This window comes from Triturus cristatus, chromosome 10 (genome assembly GCF_964204655.1).
Source record: "Triturus cristatus chromosome 10, aTriCri1.1, whole genome shotgun sequence".
In the NCBI taxonomy this organism is placed as follows: Eukaryota; Metazoa; Chordata; class Amphibia; order Caudata; family Salamandridae; genus Triturus; species Triturus cristatus.
In genome coordinates, this window is record NC_140593.1 from 311,579,985 (window position 1) to 311,605,723 (window position 25,739).

Sequence of the window (25,739 nt, forward strand, 5' to 3'; positions counted from 1 at the left end):
TGCTTTGAATAGCACAGTGCTGTTGGGTAAAAAGAGCAAGGGCTGGCTGAGGGTGTCCCTTGACTGCTACGATAAGCTTGTCCATCCCCAAGGAAATCTGCCGTCTCATCTGTCTCCTCCCACCAACTCACTGCAGCTGACTGACAAAGGAGCTTGCGCCACGCAATCAAAGATGCGTGCATAAGAAGCTCAACTTACTATGCAGTGGCAGAAACCTGCTCATATATAACTTGTTTTGTTTTAGAGGTACACCTATAACTTGGCCATACACTTTTCGATAAGATTTTCCTTATTTTTCTTTATTTTAATAATTGTATTTCATTAGGGAAACAATGTGGCTTACGACCTGAGCAACCAACTTTGGGGCTGGGGAACCGGGTTTGAGTCTCCCAAGTTGCTGCTGCTTTTCCAATAATAGTGCAGCTCTTTGCTGCTACCAAATTGTTGTTAGTTTACGCTACTTCCAAGATGCTGCTACGGTAAGCTGCCTTCAGAGAGATGCATATTCCTGCAGTGCCATGGGGGCGGCAACCTTTCTCTATCCCAAGGTGCTGCAGTGTTATTTTAAGTTGTTCCATAGCACTTCGCCTGCTTTATGCTGCCCCTGCACGTTACTCTCACAGTGCTGCATATCTTCGCTGTCCATGGGTAATGCTTCCTCACACTGTTTCCTGAGTGCTGTAACTGGGGGTGCTTCTGTGTTAGGCTGTTCAGATGTGCTGCAACTTTACTCTAACCCAGAGGGAGCTGATACTTTATATGCTGCTCTGAACTGTTGTTCATTTTAGAAACGGTGGGCTTTTGCCCAAAAAAACATTCATCCAGTTTCTTGCCACAGCCTAGCAATTGCCCTTTGTTGTATTGGGAGAACAGCCCTCGTCTGATTTGTAAGATCTACTCTGATTTCAAAAGTTGTAATCCGTGTTTTGACAGGAATAAAAGTAAAAGAGAAAGAAGTTGGAGGAGTTTTTCCCTTTTTTAGGTCTCGGCTAGGCAGCGCTTGCGCTGTCTCTTCGAGACATGCTGTATTCAGGATATGGTCATAAAGCTCTGCCCACTTTCTGCCCATCTTTTTCATTGGCTCCTGTCTTTTGTAAATGTTGGCTTAGTAGTCCCTCCTTAGTACCGCCTTGTCGATGTAGGATGGAATTACCATATCTTCTGCAGGGTGCAGTACAATATGTGACCAAAAGAGATCCCCTTTTGGCCACATATGGTACTGAACCCTGCAACATGGCTAGGTAAAAAACTTTATAATGCCAATAACTTCGACTTTGTAGACATGCAGTGCTGGTGCCTTGCTCACTAGGGACTTCTAGGAGCAGCTTGCGGTACTGCACCCAGACATGCAGTGCTGGTGCCTTGTTCACTACAGACCTCTAGGAACAGTTTGCAGTACTGCACCTAGGCATGCAGTGCTGGTGCTGTGCTCACTAGGGACCTCCAGGAGCACCTTGCTGTACTGCACCGAGACATGCAGTGCTGGTGCCTTGCTGACTAGGCACCTCTATTAGCAGCTTGCAGTACTGCACTGAGACATACAGTCCCGGTTCCTGTCTCAGTACACAAGCATTTACAATGCAGTAGGTCTTGTATTGCTGAAAGTATGAGCTATTGACGTTGCATTATTATTTGCAACGCCAATACCGCAAACTATCAGTAATGCAAGACCTATTGCATTGCAAATGCTTGTTTTCTTCCAGTGTTTGGATACATGTTTTACTAAAATGAAGTACCATTTCATCGCAGCCCACCCTTTGATTAATGCAATGCACGTTTACCAGCTAGTTATACAAAAATAACATTTTAAATATGTACCTATATATGTACGATAATATGGTATGTGTGCTTGTATAATGTAACTGGGGGTTCATGTTAAGAGCGTCAAAACCTTCAGACCTAGTTTGTGCTATATAAAACTGAAATAACAAAAAAAAACTTCCACATTAAAGAGCTCTAGATGTTGTAATACCCATGATAATGTGCTGCATAGCTAAAAATGTATAAGGTGCCAGAGGCCAGAACTATTGCATTGCAAATGCTTGTTTTTTTGTTCTGTTGCACACTTCACTGTGGAGCCAGGATGCCTTTGTCTGGGAGATGGTGAGCCTTTATACATATTAACATTAAAATCAGTCAATTATACACTCCTTGGTGACTCAAAAAGTGGAGAAATATAGTTATTTGAATATCCTATTCTTATTTCATTTCACTTTACGCACCTTTTTTTCAGCAGTCCTTTAACATTTTCACTGATTCATCATTGGTAAACATTCTTAGCATTTATTATCAACGGTTAATTGTAGATAAATGACTGTCCAGTTAATTAAACTCTTCTTAGTGGTTTGAGCATGCAAAATGCTACAGATTTATGTCCTAAAAGGATTGTTATATTTCCATTAAATGTATTCGATTAAACCTGATGTGTGTAATATATTCAGATCACAGATAAGATTATTAGATATGTGCTATGATGTGTGGATGGCTCTGCATGATTTTATGCATGAAATGCACGTTGCTTGTTGTGATTTGTCCCATTAAAACATAAGGCAACATATAGAAATATGACCTCAAAGGGAATTTCTAATTGAGTGCTCAGGGGAAGAGGATAACCTGTGGCGTTTTTCCTATTTGTTCCCATCGGTGTGCGTGCAAATTGAGAGTTAATGCGTATGCTTTAGTAAACATATTGTTCTGAAGGCAATGCCAGTGTTTTGGCTAAGTCACAGGCTGTATTCTGCATGTAGCAGCTCAAAAAATTAGGCCATTTGCATCCGGTCTGATAAACAAATAGTAACATGTTTGATCAAACTTCCTAAGACCACATAGTATGTACATACTAAGCAGCAGCATTGCCAGGTCCCCAGGGATGAACTTGTCCGGTTTTGATTGCTCACAAAGAATGACAAATGCCCATTACCAAATAGTCCATAAACAAGTTAGTCTCCCTGTTATGCAAATTGTAACTGTAAGACCACTGATTATATGCATGCATGGTTGTAAAACATTTATAGAGGCCACTTTTGCTAGCAAGATGCCTTTTGTGTGATAGTCTACATTCTCTAAAAATTGACTAAGTCATCAGTAACATTCATTCCGTTTAAAATGTTTTTCAGGTTCATTTAGGTGTGACTTACTTGTGTTAAATCAGCCATTAGACCTATGAGGCATTACAGATAATCTGTTTTTCTTATCCACATTCTACGGTTAGACAAAATCGATCTGTATATCGTCTCGTGATCAGTATTTATATGTCGTGATCCTCAGGAAACCAACACTCAAAGTCAGAGAGCAGCGAACCACTAGCAATTGCAATTAGGAAAAAAAAGCTCATACGGTACCTGTTCAAGGAATGACAAATATAAAGCTTTACGCTGACGATATTGTTCTCTTTTTGGATTCGAAAACAGACACCCAGGCGGAAATCATGAAGATATTTTCAGACTTTCAAGAGATAGGAGGCTATAAAATCAATAAGACCAAAACAGAAATCATATTATGCAATTGTAGTGCTAATTCCTTATTAACAGAATTTAGACAGGCATACAATACTCTCCCAAAGTGATACTTTGGGATCTATGTGACGGAAAGAGTGGAAGACCCTTTTCCCTTAAATTATATCCTGCTGTTGAAAAAGGTGAAATCTCAACTAGCACGATGGAACCAGCTCCCACTCTCGAAAATAGGCCGAGTTGCGTTAATCCGAATGTCTATCCTTCCACTATTCAATTTCCTTTTTAGCGCATGTGTAATAAAGACTTCTTTTTTTAAAGAGATAGACAGTATGTTCTCCTTTTTTCTATGGGCAAATAAGATACCAAGACTGGCACTCAGCACTTTAAGTTATCCTGTTGCAGAAGGAGGATTGTCTCTTTCAAATATTAGAAACTATTATTATGCGACATTTGCACATTATAGTTTTAGATTTTTCTTTTTAGACCCTCAAGAGGCCGATAATTTTTTTAGGAAAAAGATCTTAAAGGAATATATCACTGATCCTACAAGAATTGCGAAGTACCCTTAGAATGTACGTTATAAGATCCTTCAATGGGCACTCAAGCAAAAATCCCAACTTCTCGCATACTACTGCATTCCAAGAGTTAATAATTTGACTAGGCTTTCGAATATACATACGGGGGAAAGATGCATTTTAGAGACCAGTATCCTAAGGCTGTGGGAAGAAAATGGGTATGTTCAGATCCAGGACTTTACCAGAGGTAACTGCTGGAAATCTTGGTTAGAGATTGAAAGGGGACTCCAACACTCCAATACAATTTTGAAATGGTCATTTATTAGATTAAAACCTATGTTGGAGAAATTAGATAAGGAAAATCTGGCCTACAAAACCAGTATTAGTGAAGCTCTCAACTTCCCAATGCAACGGAAGATCAGTACTTGAGTTAAGATCTTTGATGAAAACAAACCTCTTTCACTATATGAAAAAGCCAGGGATAGATGGAATAAAAGGTAAGGTATACAGGTCTCTAAAGCAACCTGGAATAGAATTAATAAGCTTAATGCAGTTATATTTAGAGGTGCGAACTTTAAACGCATGCAATATTACTCAAAATGGTTGATCTATAGGACACCCTCCTTTCTCCATAAGATATACCCACAAATCGAAAACAGATGCTTCCGCTGTGCAAAGGAGGGTGGGGGCACTTGGACGCATATTATTTGGGAGTGTCCAAACATCCGGAGTTTGTGGGAGGAAATCGAGAAATATCTTAAATTCACATTGGACCCCCGTATCTTAATTGATGAATCAATTGCAGTTTTGTGTTGTTTACCTGATATCTCTACACACGAAGGTTTATTTATTGCAGCATTAATAGCAAGATCCTTAATCCTACAACTCTGGAGAACAGAGAAGGTACCTACCTTCAATACATGGAGAGCGAAATTGCGTAAAATCTAAGAATTAGAAAAAAAATACGCAATAAGATCAGGTGCAATAAGAAAGTACGAGAAATATTGGAGCCTATTTGACATATAGGATAGGGTTCTAGACCTGTCTGCTATCCAATACTATTAAGGGGAAGAAAGAAGGGAATATGTTGAAATTGGAGCTTTAATAGAAGGAAGGTTTTTTGCTCATCTCCTAATATGCACTCTGCACTTTTATCGATTGATATAATTTTTTTTAAATCTAGATCATATTTGATAGGTATAGAAATTGTTGATATTATGTCCATAATTTTTAGGTTAAGCAAAAGGTGCACCTTGGTATAGACAGATAGAACATGTGTGCTTATTTTTGTGATTTAATAGTCTGTACTTTAATTTAACTTGATATTTTTCTGTCTCATATGAATGATAGGATTTTACTGTTGAATATTCTGAAACATGTATCTATATTTGATAGTATTTAGCACTTTGCACTTTAACTTAAACTGATTTCTGTTTTCTCCAATATTCTGGAACAAGTATTTATATATGATAAAATTGTATGTTTGTAATAACTATGAACTCTCAATAATAAAATAAAAAAGAGTATATTATATTCTATGTATGAATTTATAGTGTATGATTCGAAGTCTACTGCTGGAGGCCACTTGCCCCGTCTTGGTGAAACAGTATCGCCACTAATCATCCATAAGAGGAGTATCATGCAATCTGGGCCACATCTGATCACTCGGACATTCCGATTGAGCAGTGCGATACAGTATGGAGATAATGTCGGGGAGTGTCTAGTTGTAGCAGAGTGTGAAGTGGCCCAAAAGTGGGGGCTCAGCCGGAAAATCGGGTGCAGCTGACTTAATATTATGGCACAGTCTGATAAATCTAAAAATGTCCATGGGGGTGCCAGTTTTCCGGTCAGAAATTCGGTTTGGGAGAGGAATGTACCGTCTCGATACAAGTCCCCCCACCAAGTGTATCCCCGTTTTTTAAGTAGTTGCCTCCCTACCGATTTGTGTGCGACTGGCAACAATGGGTATAAAACAAGTGGAGACTAAGTGGAGTATAGCATAGTCTTCCCTACTTTCTGGGCTAATCGATGCCAGGCCTTTGATGTGCACTCTACAATAGACTCCGACACAGAACGAGAACCAGATGAGAAGACTAAAAAGGCAGACGGAGGGAGGGAGGGAGGGAGGGCAGTGGAAATGGGCCATATAGCCTTGTTCAATCACCAAGGGGGTAAGAACTGAGTGGGTTGCTACCAGCGGATAGCATGGTGAGCCTACCGCATAAATAATAGTTTCATGTCCGGGGGGGGGGGGGGGGCTACAAATCCTCCCCTCGAGAATGGTTTTGTCACTTTAATTGAGGTTGTTTCCCAGCCCATACCAACCGGATTAGTTGTGTTATCAAAATTTAAAAGAACGCCCAGAATTTTGGGCAAGACCACCATTTTCGTTGGGGTAATATGGCCCGCCAGTGACAAAGGGAGAGCGATCCAACAAGTGATGTTGTCCGAGTTCGGACAGTGCGCAACTATAATTGGTTCAGATCACCGCTTCTGGATTCCGTGAGATCACTGCACCTAAATATTTGAGGTCTGTCTGACACCACTGCACGGGGTAATCTGGGATGCATGAGATACTGGCCGTGGTGAGAGGGAAGAGTTGCGACTTCTCCCAATTGATCTGCACACCCAGCAACAACACAAAGCGGGCAAACTCCTGAAGGATAGCATTTAGACTGACGGTAGGGTTGCGGAGGGTAGAGAGTCCTGTCCGCATACAGCGAAGTTGACAAATGTCTGGAGGCGTAGTGTGGTAGATGCGCGCTATGATGTTGTCTCAGACGGGCTGCGAGTAGTTCCAATGTCAATTCTCAATTTATGTTAAAAAATAATTATAAGTTCTAGGGCCCTTGTCAAGAACACACTGCAGCTTGAACCACACATTGCCCCTGCCAGCACTGCCAATATCAGTACCAAGATAACGAAGTCATATCACGCTCCTACAAGTGACAATATAGACAGGTATTAGGCACTTTTAACGTATACTGAATAAAATGGACAAACCGCGCCACCAAGAGACAAACTGTTATAAGTGCCCGTGTTGACAATTAAGTGTAGGTTCCGAGCACCAGAAACCACTTTCTCAAATTTAAGCACTGTCCACCGCTAAGGCAAATAGTAGGAGCGACAGTGAGCAGCCTCCTTTTTCACCTTGTGGAAGACCGAGACCTGCACCGGTGCTAGGAGGTCCGCACACATCTAATAGAAGTCTACTGGGAGCCTGTCGGGCCAGATTTACCAGCCTGTAATTGCTGTATCGCCTCCTTAATCTCATTCACGGTGAGTTCTTGAGTTAAAAATTCTCTCTCTGCGCACTGAATAACCCAGAGATATGTCCTCTAGGTAGTAGTCCGCATCTTTGGGAGCCAGCCATTTAGTTGTGTAAAGGGACTCAAAAGAAAAAAAAGGTGAAAGCTTGTAGGATCCCTTGGATGTCCAGTCGCCTGTTTTCGTCACGTATATTCAAAATATCATTCTCATTTACTGGTCGCCTTGTCATCCTGGCCAGCATTTGGCTCAGTTGCTCCCCCTCGCATTAGGCCCTAATCGTAGCATTTTTACTGCAGAAGAGTCATTCCCTATTCGCAACATCCTGAAACTTGGAACACCCAGTCCTGATTTGCTGGGAGTTTGCTGCGTCAGCGCTGTCCCTGAGATGAGTCTCTAATCTTTTCAGGTTGCCTTTGAGCCATTTGATGCTGGCGAAGGGATCACTACAACCCGCCATATTTGGCAAGACAAAGCCCCCTAATAGTAAGCTTGGACCCCTCCTAAATTGTGCCTAGCAGTGCATAGTTTGCATTCCTAGTAAAAACAAATTCTGAGATTTCTTGCCGGGGATCCTTTTGAAATTGTCGATCAAGGAGCTTACAAACGCCAATTTGTGCTAATGGGGAGTCTGAAGCGGAACGGACAAAACAGGCAAGACTGGGGAGTGGTCCAAATATGTGCATGAGCGAAGAGACGATTCCCAAGCCTAGGCCCCCAATCCGTGGGAGACTAGTTTTGACCAACTTCCGCATGTCAAGTAAGTCATGCTCCTCCATGATATCTTGAAGATATTGGCTGCTGTGCTACGGTATGAGGGAGGAATAGACGAGCGGTCCAAGTCTGCCTTCAAGGTGACATTGAAATTCCCATCCCATAATATCAGCGTTGGACCTATGGCAGTGATATGACCCCACAGGAAGTCCAAGAAGGCCGGGCCATCCATATTGAGCCCCTATCAGTTTACAGTGGTGACAGCATGCAAGTATGATTTCCCCCACATTATCAACTACGGACCCTGTGTGTCGTTGATAGCACCCGCCAGAATATATGGGAGCCCTCTATGTATGAGTGTGATCGTCCCACGTGCAAACAAGGACTACAGAAAGATTCGCCTGAGCGCAGCCCACTTTCCCGCAACTGAGGTATCTTTGGCATCTCTTGTGTGTATTCTACAGTAAAGCAGCGTGAATGCTATGTCTATCAAGGTAAGAGGGGATGTGCCTGTGCTTGTGCGAGTTCCCCCAAGCCTCTAACATTCCACGTGAGACATTTATGGAGTCTCTGTGCAGGAAGGACAGCAGAGCCGATCACTCAAGGCATAGTATGACAGAGTAATTGGACATTTGCTAAAGGTGTTTTGGAGGGCGTCGCCAGGCCAAACACCACCACACCATACTATAGACATTGTAATTTGGTTGGCACAGTAAACAGTAACTAACATAACCTGTGAATTCGTAAAGCGCACGTTCACCCCCAAAGGGGCATCTTGGCGCGGAATAACAGATGTTTATTGTTACCCAACTCAATGGTACTCATTTTATCTACCTCAGAAAGGAAGAAAGGCTGAGTGGACCAGCCGGGTATGGAACCTGTGACCATGAGGTCGAACACAGGTCCCTGCAGTGGATGCGTTAGTCCACTAAGTCACCAGACTGGCTATACAAACAAACACCCAATCACACCCACACTGATGGCCCAACCCTGTCAGGAATGTAACCCCTCCCCAACGAAACCACCCATTAACTGGATCGTGCATACAAAACACAAGTGGTCTACAACAAGACTACAGCCAAGAAGAGTTGAGGAGAGAGAAGAGAGCAGAAGAGTAAGAGAGGAAAAGAGAAGATCTATCAAAAAGAAAAAACAATCTCATAATCCACACAAATTCATTCAGGGGTAAACTGCAGGGTGCGTCCAGAGAACAGCACAAGTCCTCCCCGTCAACAGGGATGTCCAGGGACGGTTATTTAGGGCTCATCCACCTGAAGTGTAATGACGAGGCAGTGACCCCCTCATGACACAGTACGACAAATTAAAGAAATAACCTATGGGCAGAGACTAAGAACAGTTCAAAAGGAGCAAATATCTGCAGAGTATAATGAAAGATCCGGCATTTATCACAGTTCAGATGTAGAAGAAGAAAAAGCCCGTGAGGCGGCATCTGCAAGTTTCTCAGACTTCCTTGCCGAGTTGTGGAGCAGAAATTCTGTTACTGATTGAGTGTTCATGAAGAGATCTTTGGCCTGGTAGGGTATGTGAATTCGGGCCGGATATAACTGGGCACACAGGATGTTCGCTTGGCGGAGCCTCTGCTTGAGTGGTAGGAACTTACTTCTAGCTTCCTGGACTGCCATTGTGAAGTCTGGATAGAGCATGATTGCATTGCCATCGAATTGTAGATTTCACTTCTCCCTGGCCATCCTAAGAGCATTCTCTCAATCCCTGTAGTTGAGGAGATGGGCAATAATAGGGAAAGCTGGAGCGCCCAGAGGCGGTCTGGACACCAAGGATCGATGGCCTCCATTTTACTGGTGTTGGCAGACTCAGGTACCCCCATTATACGCAGATTGTTGTGGTGAGACTGCTTCAAGATCTTCATTCTGCGCTGCTATGACTTTAAGAACTTCTTCCATATTGAACATGGTGTTTCCCATGGAGAAAACAGTGTCCTCCTGTAGGAAAGTGCCCCTTTGTTTTTTACACAGCCACCCCCGCCTATTGCCTAGTACATGATGTGATTTCAACTGGAAGTGCACTGGGTTCCTGCTACCCAGTCCCCAGCTCCTGATCTCTTTCTCCAAAACTGTGCAATTGTTTCCCCAATACCTTGAGCACCCTCTGTAAGTCCCTAGTAAATGGTACCCCGTAGGGCCTTGTAGGAAGCTGGCTCTGTATATACTATACAAAAATGAGGTATAGTGTGCACAGAGACTAGTGGAACCCCAAAGGTAGGAAGAGATAAAAGTAGATCGCACCTTTCTCTCTATTTGTGGTAGTGTGGGCGAGCAGTAAGGCTTTATCAGAGGGTAGTGTTAAGCATTTGTTGTACACAGTCAGGCAACAAATGATGTCACACACTCAAATACTGAGCTCAGACCAATTTGCTTGTATAAAACATATTATTTAGGTATATTTATTTTCTAGAATCAAGCAAGCCTGGTACAGGTATGTGCAAATGGTACTTTACAAGGCAGGTTGAACAATACAAGCAAGCTGAATGAAAATGTCTGTTAGTTTTGTAATCTTTTCAATACATTGGAAATTATTGTTAGATTACTTTATGAATTTCTTTTTCTACTCCGTGTGATATGCCTAGATATCACACTGGGCCATTTCCTAGAGAAAAGGTAAGTAAAGCAGTTTTCAATTATTTTTCAAGTTCTCATACAAAACCAACTCTACACTTGGAACAGTTTTCTATGGAGAAAATATGGTTATCGGTTAACAGGTAAGTACTTGGTTGTGGGAGTTGGTATTCTGGGGTTAGAGCGAAGCGAAGTCAGACTAGCATGTCTATGCGGTTGACTGGCAGCAACCGCGCTTGTATACAAGGTTGGTGTGACTAGCGATTGGAGAACACCCCCAGGAGGTGGGTTGTCGGTATGAATGCTGAATGCAACCACCTGGCTCAGAACGAAATACTAGTGAGGTGAAGACTGGCCTAGTGTTAGGCTCAGGGCAAAGTGGGATCCGAGTTAGCACCCAAGGTACACCTGCAGCAGAACAGGGGCGGCTGGGTGCAGGGTGCTGTTTTGGTGTCGGGAGCCCTGTTGTTTTTAATGGGGATTCTCCAGGTTCGGGGACAAACCTCTTCTGGAGGTGACCACCTGTTGGAGAGGTAAGTTGGGATGCTGGGACACCGTCGGTTGGGCCACCCCAAGGCCGAGGGGTGTCTGGTAAAGGGGTGTCTTTAGGCATCGGGTTTTCTTACCAGCTCCGTTTGTGGCGAGGGGGATCCTCCAGAAAGAGGCTGCAGGCTTCACTTGGCGATTCAAGGCAGGTCGGAGATCACCAGATCTCAGGTCTGGATCGCCGGAGAGACCTCCTTGTGGTGTTGGGCCTCTCGAACTCGGGCCATAGTTGGTGGGTGCAGGGCGGTACAGACTCACGGTTTTGACTGGGGCAAGAGTCTGTTGGTGAGAAAATACGGTGCTCACAGGTAACAAAGTCTTTGACTTGGAAGGAAGGGCAGTTCCTTGGGGTACTTGAGGTTGCTGGCTGTAGTAAACACCGGGATTTCGCTGGAGCAGGTTTGAGGTTGGGACAGGCCGGTAGGGCTGTGGCCAGGTTCTTGGGCGTCGACCTTTTAGTGCAGCACAAGTTCTTCGGTCCTTCTCTTCTTGTCGATTCTTGTCTGAGGAGGCAAGGTTCAGGGTTGTCCCTAAATACTAGATTTAGGGGCGTTACAGGTAGGTAAAGGTTTAGACCAATGGGTCCCTTCCTTGGGGTGGGTACACCCATATTATGACACCCTCCAGAGGGAGGAAGGTATATGCCTCACTCTGGTTGGCTGGGTGCCCCCATCTTTAAGATGGCAGGGACTGAGAGTTGTGCTTCACCTCGCCTCCCCCAACTGAGGGATGGGTTTAGCAAAGGTGTAACGCCGCCCTTGCTTTTCCTGCTGATTCTCTCGCCCAAAGTGGGAGTCTGAACCCGTGTAGGCCAGTTGTTAGAAGCAGCAAACGCCTGGGATAGCTCACGAAGACTGCAAGGATTTAAAGCTTCCCCTTTGTGGACCCTGCCCATCGTGGGGGAGGAGGCTTGGCACCTCGTCCCAGGATGTGCATTGTTTCAGACCCCGAGAGCAGCATGCTCTCGACCCAGAGGTCCAGAAACAGGTCTGGTGGTGGCACCTGGCGAGCAACCACTCAGCCTAAACACTAGTGTTAGGTCGTTTTTCAGGGCGCATCTCTAAGATTCCCTCTGATTGCATTTTTCATTAAATCCCACACAGGCATCAGTGTGGGTTTAATGTGCTAAGAAGTTTGATACCAAACTTCCCAGTTTTCAGTGAAGCTATTCTGATACAGTGGAGTTCGTAATGACAAACTCTGAGCACCATATACTCTAATGGCATTACTGCACTTACAATGTTTAAGAATGGACTTAGACACTATAGGGGTACAGGCCTCCTGCACCTGTACCTTCACCACTGGCATAGTGCACCCAGCTAGAGGGATGGGTGACCTATGCCAAGGCAGTGGGTGGTAGGCATGGCACACAGGGATGTGTGCCATGTTGACTATTCACTTTGTTCTGCACCAAAACACACAGCCTGCAAAGGTAGTGTGTGTGTCTAAAGGTACAGGGCCTCTAAGGGAGGCACAATAAGTGCTGCAGCCCTTAGAGGCCTTCCCTGCCCACAGTGCCCTTGGTACCTGTGGTACCATTAACAAGAAACTGACCTGTGGCCAAAAAGTGCCAATTGGGTTTTATTTTTAATGCAGTTTATGGAAAGAACATAGGCCCTAGGTACCTGTTTGGCAGGAAACCTGGGCACACTCAGTCAAAGTACATCAGCAGTTTAGCAAAAAGTGGGGACAACCATGCAAAAAGAGGGCATTTTCTTACAGGCCTGGGATACTAAAGAGGCTTCCCCAAGGGCTTCACCACGCCAATTGCCACCCTAAGGTACCGCTCACCAAGCACATGCAAGACTGCCACTGCAGGCTGCGTATTTTGTGCAGGCAAAAGTGAAAACACAACATGACACACCCCTGTGTGCCATGTCCTCTAACACTACATGTAGTATTTGTAACTCACCTCTACAACAGGCCTTACAACCCTAAGGCAGGGTGCTTAATATTACATGTGAGGTCATACCTGCATGAGTAGACATGCCCCTGTGCTGGGCCGTTCCATTACTGCTACTGCACGTGAACAGGTAAACCAGTTTAAGAACATGTGCTGGACACTGGTGATAACGAGTTCCCCAGCTACAAGATAGCTTCTCTGAAAGTAGGGATGTTTGGCATCAAACATATTGTGTTAAAATACCACACTGATTTCAGTGTTGGGTTTAATAATGCCTCCACCCAGAGAGCGCCTTAGATGTGCCACCTTAAAACCTACCAGCTTCTGGTGTGTTGGCTAACTGGTCTCTGCAAGCCTGCCACCCAAAACAGATTTCTGACCTCCCAGGGTGAGGGCCTTTGTTCTCAGGAGGTCAGAAACCAAGCCTGCACGAGAAATGGGTGTTTACACCCCCTCCCTCAAGAGGACCTACTAATTAGCACTCCTAGGCCGACGAACTTCAAAGAAGCTCCCACCTTTGATATACGAATCTGGCTCCCCTTACAGGAGGGGAGGCTGACCCCCTTTGTCGAGAGCACTTTGACAACTGGGCAGGCGGGAAATTAGCTAGTTAGATAGGTGTGCCAACACCCAGGCTAGTACCACCCCTAAGGTGGCCATCTTTCTGTTGATACACTTAGGAACTCTGGAACAGGGTTATACCCACCTCCCACAGGAAGTGATCATATAGGGGGCGTAGTGACCCCAGGGGTCAGTAGCCCAATGGCTATCACCCTACACTCCCCTAATGCTTTTAAATTCAGTATTTAGGGGAGCCCCTGGCACCAGAAAAGCAGATCCTGCTGACCTGTAAGAAGACTGACGTGAAGAGAATCAAAGCAAGAACAGAAACCCAGTAACTGACCTAGCGCCAGCCCTGCCAGCCTGCCTGCTAACTTTGATAATTGCGCCAATAGACGACTTGTTCTGCAGCTGCTGAATTCCCAAAGCCTGGGAGACCTGCCAGCACTTCACATTGCAACCAAGACCTCCCAACTAGTAGCAGACCTACTTCCCTGCATCCTGCAGACATCAAAAGACTCCTGAAGGAATTTTCTGACCACAGACACACAACGCCTAAAGACACCACTGCAGCTCCCGCTCCAAGCTTGAGTTGCAGTGGGCCAACTGTGTCATCGTACAACGCTCCACGCCACTTTACGCAACTCCATTCTTTGATACTCTTATCGCAGTACTCCATTCTATGCCACTCCAGTCTACACCACTCCACCATCCATTACACGCCACTTTACTCCACTCAACTTGTCTCCACCCTGCGACACTACACTCTAACCCGGCACCACACTATTCAAATCTGACTAAGCCACCTCTATCTACGGTACTCTACGACACTTCGCCACAACACTGTTCGCCACTCAATTCGACTCCAATGTTCACCATTCCAATCTACCCTACTTCACACCCCTCTACAACACAATATTACACTCTATGGAACTCTACTCCACGACACTGTACTCCACTCTACTCCACTCTACCCCACTCCACTCTTTGATAGTCTGAAACTACACCATTCCATGCCACTACACGCCACTCCACCCCACTCTGACACTCTACTCCACTCTGACACTCTAATCCCTTCTACGACACGTCACTCCACTCTGTGCCTCTCCACGCTCTCTACACTACGTCATGCTAAGGTACTTTACTCTATGCCACTCACCCCACACTACACAACTACATTCTACAACATCCCACTCTACTCCGCTCGACACTACTCTACTCTTTTCCACTCTGACACTCTGCTCCACGCCACCTTACTTCACTGTGCCCCACTCTACTCCGCTGCAAGCCACTTAACGACACTCCACGACACATCATGCCACTTCCTCTACAATACTACTCCATTCTATGTGACCCTAAACTATGCCAGTCCACTCTTTACTACTTTACTAAGCTCCACACCCCTCACCTCTACTCCTCTCCATTCTACAATACTCCACTCTACTCTATTCCATTGTAGAACACTCTACTCCACGCCACCTTACTCCACTCTACGCCACTGTATGCCACTTAACGACAAACCACTTTACAACACCTAATGCTGCTCCACTTTACTCCACTCCACCCCTCCTCACTCTACTCCAGGCCACTGTGTGCTACTCTGCGACACTACTCTATTCTACGCCAATCGTCTCCACACCACTCCGGCACTCCACTTTAATCTGACTCTCCACTTTACGCTCACCTCTACCCTGCTCGCCTGTACGCCGCTCACCTCTACTTGCCTCTACTCCACTTACCATCATTCTCCTTCACGACACTCTACAAAGCGCTACACCAATGTGCGGCCCTCCACTCTGCGACACACTGCTCAGCGCCACCTTACTCCACTCAATACCACCTTACTCCACTCTGACACTACGCTCCACTCCACTCTAGCCGCTAACTATTTGCCATGCTGAACAGAGACCACACTGGTGTACAACATGGCTAAAACGCATTGACAAAGCCAATAGCTTACAAACAGGTGAGACCTATTGGCTTTGCCAGTGTTTTTCCTTTTATCCTACTCCTCAGTTGCCACCAGGAGTCGTCCCAGGCAGAGTCGGTGGAGCCCAGGATGAAGCCTCTGTCTTGTCTGAGTTGAGTTTTAGGCGGCTGTTCTGCATCCAGTGGGCGACGGCCTTCATTCCTTCATGGAGGTTGGTTTTAGCGGTGTTCTTGGTGAGAGAGAGGATCAGCTGAGTGTCGTCGGTATAGGAGACGATGTTGAAGTTGTGCGAGTGGACGATGTTGGCGAGCGGTGCCATGTAGGCGTTCGGTCGGGCTGAGGGATGATCCTTGGGTACGCCGCAGATGATCTTGGTGGCTTCAGAATAGAATGGGGGAGGCGAACCCTCTGGGTTCTGTCGTTGAGGAAGGAGGTGGTCCAGTCTAGAGCTTTGTCGCATATTCCTGTGTCGTGTAGGCGTAGGGTGTGGTGGCAGACGGTGTCGAAGGCAGCCGAGAGGTCCAGGAGGATGATGGCCGCGGTTTCGCCGCTGTACAGTAGGATCCTGATGTCGTCTGTGGCATCGATGAGGGCGGTTTCGCTGCTGTGAACCTTCTTCCCTCTTCTTGTCTTTGTCCCTCTGCTGGATCAGTTACTTTACCTACTTTTTTACCGTATGGCTTGTATCCCTCCACAGCTTATATTGCAGGAACTACTTTTTTCATTTTTTTTTCAGCACTTCTTGGAGTGCATGTGTTTTCTTTCTCTTTACCTCTTGCGCTGCTTCCCCCGTGAATCCCTGCACCATTTTTTCCATGTTCCTCCTACAAGCTCATCAGTTACTTCTTTTTTTTTTTATCTTGTTTTTTTCGGTCTCCCCTCCAGCTCCATTATGTCCCCCACTCCAATATTGACTTTTCCTCCCAGATGTTCTTTCAGTTCTCCCCAACCCTTACTGTAGCATTCCCTTTAAAAAAAAATCTGAATTTTTCTATTTTGTATATCCCCCAACAGCTCTTGTTTTTGTCTATCCTATTCCACTTCTGCAAGCAAGCATTTTTTCCCCCATCATTTTGCAAGATGTGGGACAGCATTGGCAAAAAACATTGGTAGAGCTAAACAGGTATGGTAACACCATTGAAATGCGAGTCCTATTGGCTTTGCTATTGGTTGTTAACCTAGTCTCTACAAAAAGCTCCTGGAAATGTAGTCTCATATATTGTGTCATCAAAAACTAGAAGAAACTGAAAATACTAGTGATTATTCAACTTCATCTGTAAGTTAAGTACAGCATTGTGTGTTAAATCAGAAATTATACTGTGCCTATCTTTATTTCAGCATGTTGATAGTGAAGAACACCGGACGTTTGCTGAGAGTGACCAATATCAAGTTGTAGATGATGTGATATTCAAGTTTCCTTATGACTTTGTGGAATGCAGAAATGGCAAAATCAAAAGGTATTTGATCTTTCCAGTGAAGGCAAACTTTTTAATATAGGCAACTTTTAATTGCAAAATGTGGTACTTTTTATTATATTTAATATGAACAGATATATGGCTTGCATTATTTCATTTTTGCGGTCATGAATACCTTTGTATTAGCTTCGTAAACGGTTAGTGGGGATATTTTTTCAGTAGCAAGCTTTAACTTGAAATAGAGGTTGGAGGATGAATATCCAGGGCAGAAATCTCAGCCTTTTATCCCTAAACTTATTTTTCCAAAAACCTTGATCCTGTATTTTCTGGAAATCTGATGTAAGCCTCTGATTTTCTTTCCTCTTATAAAACGAATACTTTTGAAGATATTGTAGTAGTGGGTGCCCCTTTTAGGTTCGAGGCATGTGGGCTGCTGAATTCATATCTTTGCATAGATCGCTGCCTAGTGTTGGGTCCGGATGATTGCACATTGTTGTCCTGGAAGAGTCTTCGAAGTATCACGAGATAGGTGGCTCCTCCCCTGGACTACAGTGCGCATGGGCATCCCCTCCATCCTTAGATTGTTTTTTTCCGCCATTGGGTTCGGATGTCCTAATCTTAGCTCTTTGAGTATTTAGGCCTTTACATTCGTCGGTATTGTTTTCGTTCGGAGCCAAGTATATTTGTCGAGGGCGTTCTCGAGTAAATCATCAACGATGGAACCAAAGACATCGAATAGCCCCTTTAAGCGTTGCCCTCTTTGCAACGCTAAGTATGCTCGCTTCGACGTGCACCCGGTGTGCAACAAGTGCCTCTCTCCAAACCACGACGAAGCCACCTGTATGGCGTGTTCCAGGTTTCGATCGAAGAAGACCCTTCGCATTCGTCGGGCAGCTCGGCTCGAGGCGCAGAAAGCGACGCCGAACCCGGACAACATCTTCGGGACAGAAGATGAGGTGGTCGTGGACCTTGAAGTTCGGGGGGGGCTCTCGGATTCGGCTTCGGAGCGCGAATCCGACTATGATGCCGAAGACGAGCGGATAGTAGACGAACAGGAAGATGGTGTCGTCGAAGAGGTAGGAGGCCCTTGGGGCCGAGGAAGATGGCTCAGAAGATGAGCTAGGCCCACATGTCGGTACAGGGCCCAGAGAGGCACTCGATAAGGCTCAAGTCGAGGGATCGCCACAAGGCCTTACCCAAGATCATTCCTCTCGTTCTACAGCCCTGCATAAAAGCCCGGCTACGAACTACCCTAAAGAGCCATCGGTATCGAAAGCGCCATCATTCGATCAAGCGAAATCGAAACTGAAGGCACAGGCACCTACCTCGAAACCGAAAGTGAAAGAGTCTCATCGGCAACAAGGCCTCGAAGCCCTCGGAGCCGAACAAACACAAGAAGGCCGTCGACGCACAGAGACCTCATGGGGACGTCGAGCCGAAGGCGGCGCCAACAACCAAGGTCAAGGTTGCCGACCCGAAAAAATCGGCGCCGAGGATCGTCGCCACAAAAATACAGAGCGCCTCGCGACGGCCGACCCATCCCGGTCCTCGTGTCGAGAACGCGGCGTCTGGTTCGTGGTTAGATGCCACGTCCAAAAGGGTATCGACGGAACGTGTCGACTCAACAACGCCGTCTCCCTTCCTAAAGAAGAAGGTGTCGGAGTCGTTACTCCGCATCCACGACACTGCTTCCATGCTCGGTGCAAAAGCACCCCCGCAGCCGAAGACGGTCCGCACAGTGCACATCGCGTCGAAGCACATAAAATTCGGACTACCACCGGCGGCACGACCGAAGATGTTCGACGCAAAGAAGGGTCTTGAACCGCAAAAAGGGGTCGACCCGAAGAAACCTGTCGAAGCACCAACAGGAATGCCAATAGGACAGAGAGCTGTCGAAGTACCTCAGGAAGATGAGGAGCCAAGGCAGTTTATCGATGCGGAGACTGGTAGACTGTCAATATATAAAAGAAAGATACTGCCAGAGAAATCAATGGAGCCCTACAAAATTCCATTGAAGAAGAAGAGGACCACGTCACCAGTTCTAGTAGAACATGTTCAATATTATGACCAGGAGCCTCAGTCATTCTCACCCACACAATTTGATGTGGATGCGGGGGATGCTGGTGATGTTGAGGACACTTATCCTGTGGACACTGACCCTGAAGATCAAAACCAACCTTGGGTGGACGATATTGGTACAGGGGACCCACATACTGCTCCAGACACACCGGCATATGTGGTAAAATCATCTCCTACTGAGGATACTGCTGCTTTCAATGCCTTGATTGAGAGAGAAGCTAAAAATCATGATGTACAGCTCCACACTGATCCTATTGAGGATGATTTTCTGATGGATACCTTCTCTAACTCAGAAAGATCTGTTAAGACTCTGCCCATGCTGAAGGGGGTCCTAAAACCGGCTAATGACATTTTTAAGGAAACCACGAGGGCGAGAGTACTAAACCCTAGGATTGACAAAAAATATAGGCCAGCTCCTGTGGACCCTACCTACATAAGAGGCCAGTTGCCTTTGGACTCATTGGTGGTGTCCAATGCTCGGAAGAGAGCCAATTCACAGACAACGGGTGATGCTCCTCCCCCTGACAAGGAGTCTAAGGTCTTGGAAACTTCAGGAAAAAGAGTTGCTGCACAGGCAGCTAACATCTGGAGAATTGCCAACACTCAGGCACTTCTGGCTCGATACGACAGGGCGCATTATGATACCCTAGAGACACTGCTACAGCACCTCCCAGATCAGTTTAAGGAAGGAGCAGAATCGCTTATTACGGAAGGGAAGCTCATAAGCAACGCTTCCATTAAGTGCGCTCTTGACGTAGCGGACACTGCAGCTAGGGCTATTAACACCAGCGTCATGTTAAGAAGGCATGCTTGGTTGAGAATCTCAGGATTCAAACCAGAGATACAGACAACGATACTCAATCAACCTGTCAACCCTGACTCCCTTTTTGGCCCCGAAGTTGACACCACCCTAGAAAAGGTCAAAAAAGATACAGAGACTGCAAAGTCTATGGGGGCTCTGCAATCACAGCAGTTTAGGAGTGGGTCCTTTCGTCGCTCTACCAACAGAGGACCATCTAGAGGCCAGAACTCCCAACAGTCGCATTACACTAAACAAGGTACACAGACCACCTATAATAAGAATAACAGAGGTGGATACTGTGGAAACAACATCAAGGGCAGAGGCCGAGGAAACAACAGCTCCAGGTCCTCCGCCACCAACAAACAGTGACGCCTTGTCACTGCCCCCGGACCACGTAACACCTGTCGGGGGGAGACTCCAAGAGTTCCTGCTGGTCTGGAAGTCCATCACTACAGACAGGTGGGTGAGAGACATTGTCCAGTACGGTTATTGTCTGGAGCTCACATCCACTCCACCAAACATACCACCAAGACACCGTCCTATGTCCGCAGAGCACTTGCACTTATTCCTCCAGGAAGTTCTCAGTATGCTCCAAAAGGAGCCATAGAACTCGTGCCAGCAGAAGAACAGGGATCAGGAGTGTACTCACTGTATTTTCTGATCCCCAAACAGGACGGGTCTCTCAGACCCATACTGGATTTAAGACTTCTAAACCGTTACATTCTGTCAGCATTTTCACATGCTCACCTTGCAACAGGTGCTGCCGTTGCTCAAACAGGGAGACTTTCTCGCAACACTAGATCTCAAAGATGCGTATTTCCATATACCCATACACCCATCACACAGAAAATATCTCAGGTTCACTGTTCTCAACCAACATTACCAGTTCAAAGTCCTCCCTTTCGGAGTAACAACGGCACCCAGAGTGTTTACCAAGTGCCTGGCAACAGTGGCGGCGCACTTAAGGAGACAGCACATACATGTCTATCCTTATCTGGACGACTGGCTTATCCAGGGAAGGTCGGCCCAGCAGTGTGCCAACCACGTAACCCACACCATTCGCCTTCTTCACAGCCTTGGCTTCTCCCTGAATTATCCAAAGTCCCACCTTCAACCCACCCACGTACAGCAGTACCTAGGCGCGACCATAGACACTCTGGCAGCCAAGCCACAGCCCAATTCAGTAAGGATCAACAGCATGCAGTTACTCATAACAAAGTTCAAACCTCAACACTCACTACCGGCACGAGTGTTTATGCAGTTGATAGGCATGATGGCCTCCTGCATCTTCATAGTCCCGCACGCCAGGTTACATATGCGCCCGCTTCAGGAGTGCTTGGCACGTCAGTGGAATCAGGCTCACGGACAATTGAAGGACCTAGTGTTGGTGAGCGGTCGGGCATACAACTCTCTGCATTGGTGGAATCCACAAAACCTTTGCAAGGGCCGACCGTTCCGAGAGCCTGTCCCACAAATCATACTGACGGCGGACGCGTCTCTCCAGGGATGGGGAGCTCATGTACTCAATTACACAGTGCAGGGACTATGGACGACACAGCAAAGGAGGATGCACATCAACCTTCTGGAACTCATGGCAATCTTCCTTGCAATGAAGGCATTCAAAGTACACTTGTGCAACAAAGTCGTGTTGATCCAGACGGACAACCTGACCGCCATGTACTACATACAAAAGCAGGGAGGGACACACTCCCCACAGTTGTCTCATCTGGCTCAGAGCATGTGGAAGTGGGCCATTCAGAGGAACATCTTCCACATGGCGGAACACCTCCCGGGCAAGGACAACCAGATGGCGGATCTGCTCAGCAGACACAGCCACCAAATACACGAGTGGGAGTTACATCCATCAGTACTCAAACCGTACTTCCAACAGTGGGGTCATCCAGAGATAGACCTATTCGCCACAAGGGAAAACGCAAAATGCCAAAACTTTGCTGCCAGGTTCCCACATCCACAGTCGCAGGGCAATGCAATATGGATGAACTGGTCAGGCAGATTTGCGTACGCTTTTCCCCCAGCACCATTAATACCGCTGGTGGCACGCAAACTGAGGCAACACTCACTGACGCTCATCCTGGTTGCTCCAACATGGGCACGCCAACCATGGTACACCACGTTTCTGGAACTCTCCGTGGTACCGCATCAACGATTACGGCTAACACCCACGCTTTTAACGCAGAGCCATGGCGAGATTCAGCACCCAGATCCACAACAGCTGAACCTGGCGATCTGGCTCCTGAGATCTTAGAATATGGCTACCTAAACTTGCCTCCAGAATATATGAATATCATCAAGGAGGCACGGAGACCCACTACCAGAGCCTGCTACGCAGCTAAGTGGAAAAGATTTGTCATTTATTGTAAAAATAATGACATCAATCCGCTGGATGCATCAACGCAAAACATTATCTGTTATCTATTACACTTACACCGATGCAATCTAGCATACAATTCCATCCGTATACATTTAACCGCACTGGCAGCTTACCTTCAGAACAGGCAGCACCTCTCACTGTTCAAAGTGCCTGCCATCAGAGCTTTCTTGGAGGGACTCAAACGTGTGATTCCTCAAAGACACCCTCCTTCACCAGTCTGGAACCTAAATGTGGTCCTCAACAGACTGATGGGACCACCTTTTGAACCTCTACACTCTTGTGAGATTCAATTTCTAACATGGAAAGTAGCTTTCCTAGTTGCCATTACTTCCCTAAGAAGAGTTAGTGAACTTCAGGCACTAACCATTCAAGAGCCATTTATACAGGTTCATGCTAACCGAGTCGTACTACGCACCAACCCTACTTTCATGCCCAAGGTAATTTCGCAGTTCCATATGAACCAATCCATAGAACTACCAGTGTTTTATCCTAATCCTGAGAATGCTCCACACACTTGATATCAAAAGAGCTCTCCTGTACTATATTGACAGAACACAAAATTTCAGGAAAACAAAACAACTGTTTGTTGCTTTTTCTACACAGTACAAAGGCAACCCCATTTCCAAAGCAGGAATAGCTAGGTGGATCGTTAAGTGTATACAGATTTGCTATCAAAAAGCTAAGCGCACACTAACAATTCTTCCAAGAGCCCACTCCACACGGAAGTTAGGGGCCTCCATGGCTTTCCTGGGAAATATTCCTTTAGAGGAGATATGTAGAGCAGCCACATGGTCCACTATACATACATTTACCAAGCACTACTGTGTAGATGTACACTCAAGACAGCAGGCAGCTGTAGGACAGGCTGTTCTCAAAACTCTTTTTCAGACTGCTGCAGCTGGCACGGGAAGCCGCCGCTAAATGGAGGGACTACTATATAATCTATGCACAGATATGAATTCAGCAGCCCACATGCCTCGAACCGAATATGCTACTTACCAGTATGCATCTGTTCTTGGCATGTAGGGCTGCTGACATTCATATCGCCCACCCTCCTCCCCGGCGCCTGTAGCAGCTGTAGCATTCAGTAAATACTAGTTAGCATGGTCATCATTCACTATATTACACTCCATTTATGCCACAATGGCGAAAAACAATCTAAGGATGGAGGGGATGCCCATGCGCACTGTAGTCCAGGGGAGGAGCCACCTATCTCGTGATACTTCGAAGACTCTTCCAGGACAACAATGTGCAATCATCCGGACCCAACACTAGGCGGCGATCTATGCACAGATATGAATGTCAGCAGCCCTACATGCCAAGAACAGATGCCTACTGGTAAGTAGCATATTCGTTACCCAACTTTGCCCTTTTACTTTCATCTCTTCCAACACTCAAACCTAAACTTCTCAGTAACCTTACCTAATCCCTGTCCCCAAGACCTATGCCTTACGTAAATTATTTACCTCTTTCACTCTGAAGTCCCTAACAGTTGCCCACCCTCAAACCTTATCCGAACCTTAAAATTAATCCAAATGGTTAACAATTAACTGTACCCACCTGTTAGATGCTCATTTTACTTCAGTTTTTTTTTTTTAATCTAGCTATCTTTTTTTTTTTTGTTGCTCTAAGATAAGAATGTTCACCTGCCCCTTTTGATTTAAGTTACAAAAAACAGGCTTCAATTTGTATGGCTCTTGCATCTGTATTCTTTACACAGTTACTGTAAATTGCTTCTTTCAATATTCCTTGTTTTCCTGCTGTGTGCCTTATGGTTCTTTATTTGCTAAATAACGGTTTTGGAAAAGGTTTTTCTTGTTTTTTATTTTTTTAATATTATTCCCTTATGTGAAATGTTGAGTTTGTGACAGAAGAATTCTCAACTTTTTACAACAAGCTAAATAATCCCAGGCGTTTAGGCTTGAGGTTTTGCTTAGCTGCCTTCAGTGTGGCTGGCAAGATTCAAGTTGGACACTTCATTATAGCATAATGCTAGATATTTTTAGAAAAAAGTAAAGGTTGTTAGTCAACGTCGTCCCCAGCTTTGCCTCTCCAAAAATTCACACATTCCCCGCTTCCGGACTTGGAGTATTTTTATACATAAGCAGTATTTGTCATAAGCAGTGTTTGTCTAAAAGCATCTACATGCTTTTAGACAAACAGTAGTACATTCACCTCATTATAAACTCTCCAAACTTAAGACACTGAAATGAATGTATTGTGCTCTGAAGGACCCAATTCTGAAGGATGATTCTAACCGTGGATTCCTCACCTTGTGAATATTTCCCAGGCATTAGAACAGATCCAGACCCTTTGAAATCAGTACTCCTGCGCATTGGTAGGTCACGTTGTGAATCTCCACCTATGTGCGTTGAAAACAGTTACTACTTTTCTGCGCCTCTAGACACGTATCTTATCCTTGGTCTTCTGACTGAGCCTTTTCACCAAATTATCCAGCATGCAAAAGAAAATGTAATCTCTATAAACAACATTATTTTAACCACATAGGGACTCTTGCAAACAGTTATCTGTGATGATGTTAGACCTAAAAGTCTTAGAACCGTCTTTCACACTCACCTACTCTCCCTAACCCCAACGTTTTGCCTTCCTCCACTTTTCTGATCTCATTTGGCTGGGTTTTGGACCCTCCGCACTTTACCACTGCTAACCAGTGCTAAAGTACTTATGCGCACTCCCCTAAACATGGTAATATTGGTTCATCCCCAATTGGCATATTTAATGTACTTATAAATCCCTAGTAAAGTGGTACCACTGGTAACCAGGGCCTGTAATTTGATTGCTACTAGTGGGCCTGTAGGACTGATTTTACCACCCACTTAAGTAGCCCTTTAATTATGTCTCAGGTCTGCCATTGCAGAGCCTGTGTATGCAGTTTACACTGCCATGTTGACGTAGCAAAAGTAACCTCTTGCCAGGCCCAAACCCTGGTTTCCCCCTCCCCTGGCAATGCTCTGTTTGTTGTACTCTTATGCATGTTTTAAATGCTAATAAAGAGAATTTTTTTTAAGTGGATTCTTAATTAAAATGTCATAGATGCCAAACATGAAAGGTATATCTGTCCCCAATCAAAAGTTAGCTTTTATTAAATGTAAAAAGGCACCCTAATGTTTCCTATAGGACAGGTAGGCCTCACAGTAGTGAAAACAAATTCAGGAGTTGTTCACTACCAGGACATGTAAAACTTAAAAGTACACGTCCAACCTTTTAATTAAATTGTAGCCTGACCCATGGGCTACCTAGGGCCTACCTTAGGGGTGACCTATATGTAATAAAAGAAGAGTTTAAGGATTGGCAAGGAGGTTCTATTTCCAAGTCGAATTGGCAGTTTAAAAATGAATCCAGGCTGCAGTGGCAGGCCTGGCACATGTTTCAAGGAGCTACTTAAGTGGGTGGCACCAAGTGCTGCAGAACCACTAATAATATTTAATGTATAGGCCATTGGTTTATGGTATACCACTCTATCAGGGACTCATAAATAAAAAATTAAATAGGCCAATCAGGTGTAAGCCAATTTTACCATGCTTAGTGTATGAAGCACAAGTACT

The 25,739-nt window shown here is 45.4% G+C and overlaps 1 protein-coding gene across 4 annotated transcripts in view; it reads left to right on the plus strand.

The window, feature by feature from the left end:
• DBF4 (DBF4-CDC7 kinase regulatory subunit) overlaps nt 1-25,739 on the plus strand; it is a 157,747-nt gene that overhangs the window by 116,049 nt on the left and 15,959 nt on the right. For all 4 annotated transcript variants that reach the window (XM_085631321.1, XM_085631322.1, XM_085631318.1 and 1 more), the window contains exon 11: nt 16,824-16,942. In XM_085631321.1, coding sequence (XP_085487447.1) covers nt 16,824-16,942 — 119 coding nt within the window. The remainder of the gene's footprint in view (nt 1-16,823; nt 16,943-25,739) is intronic.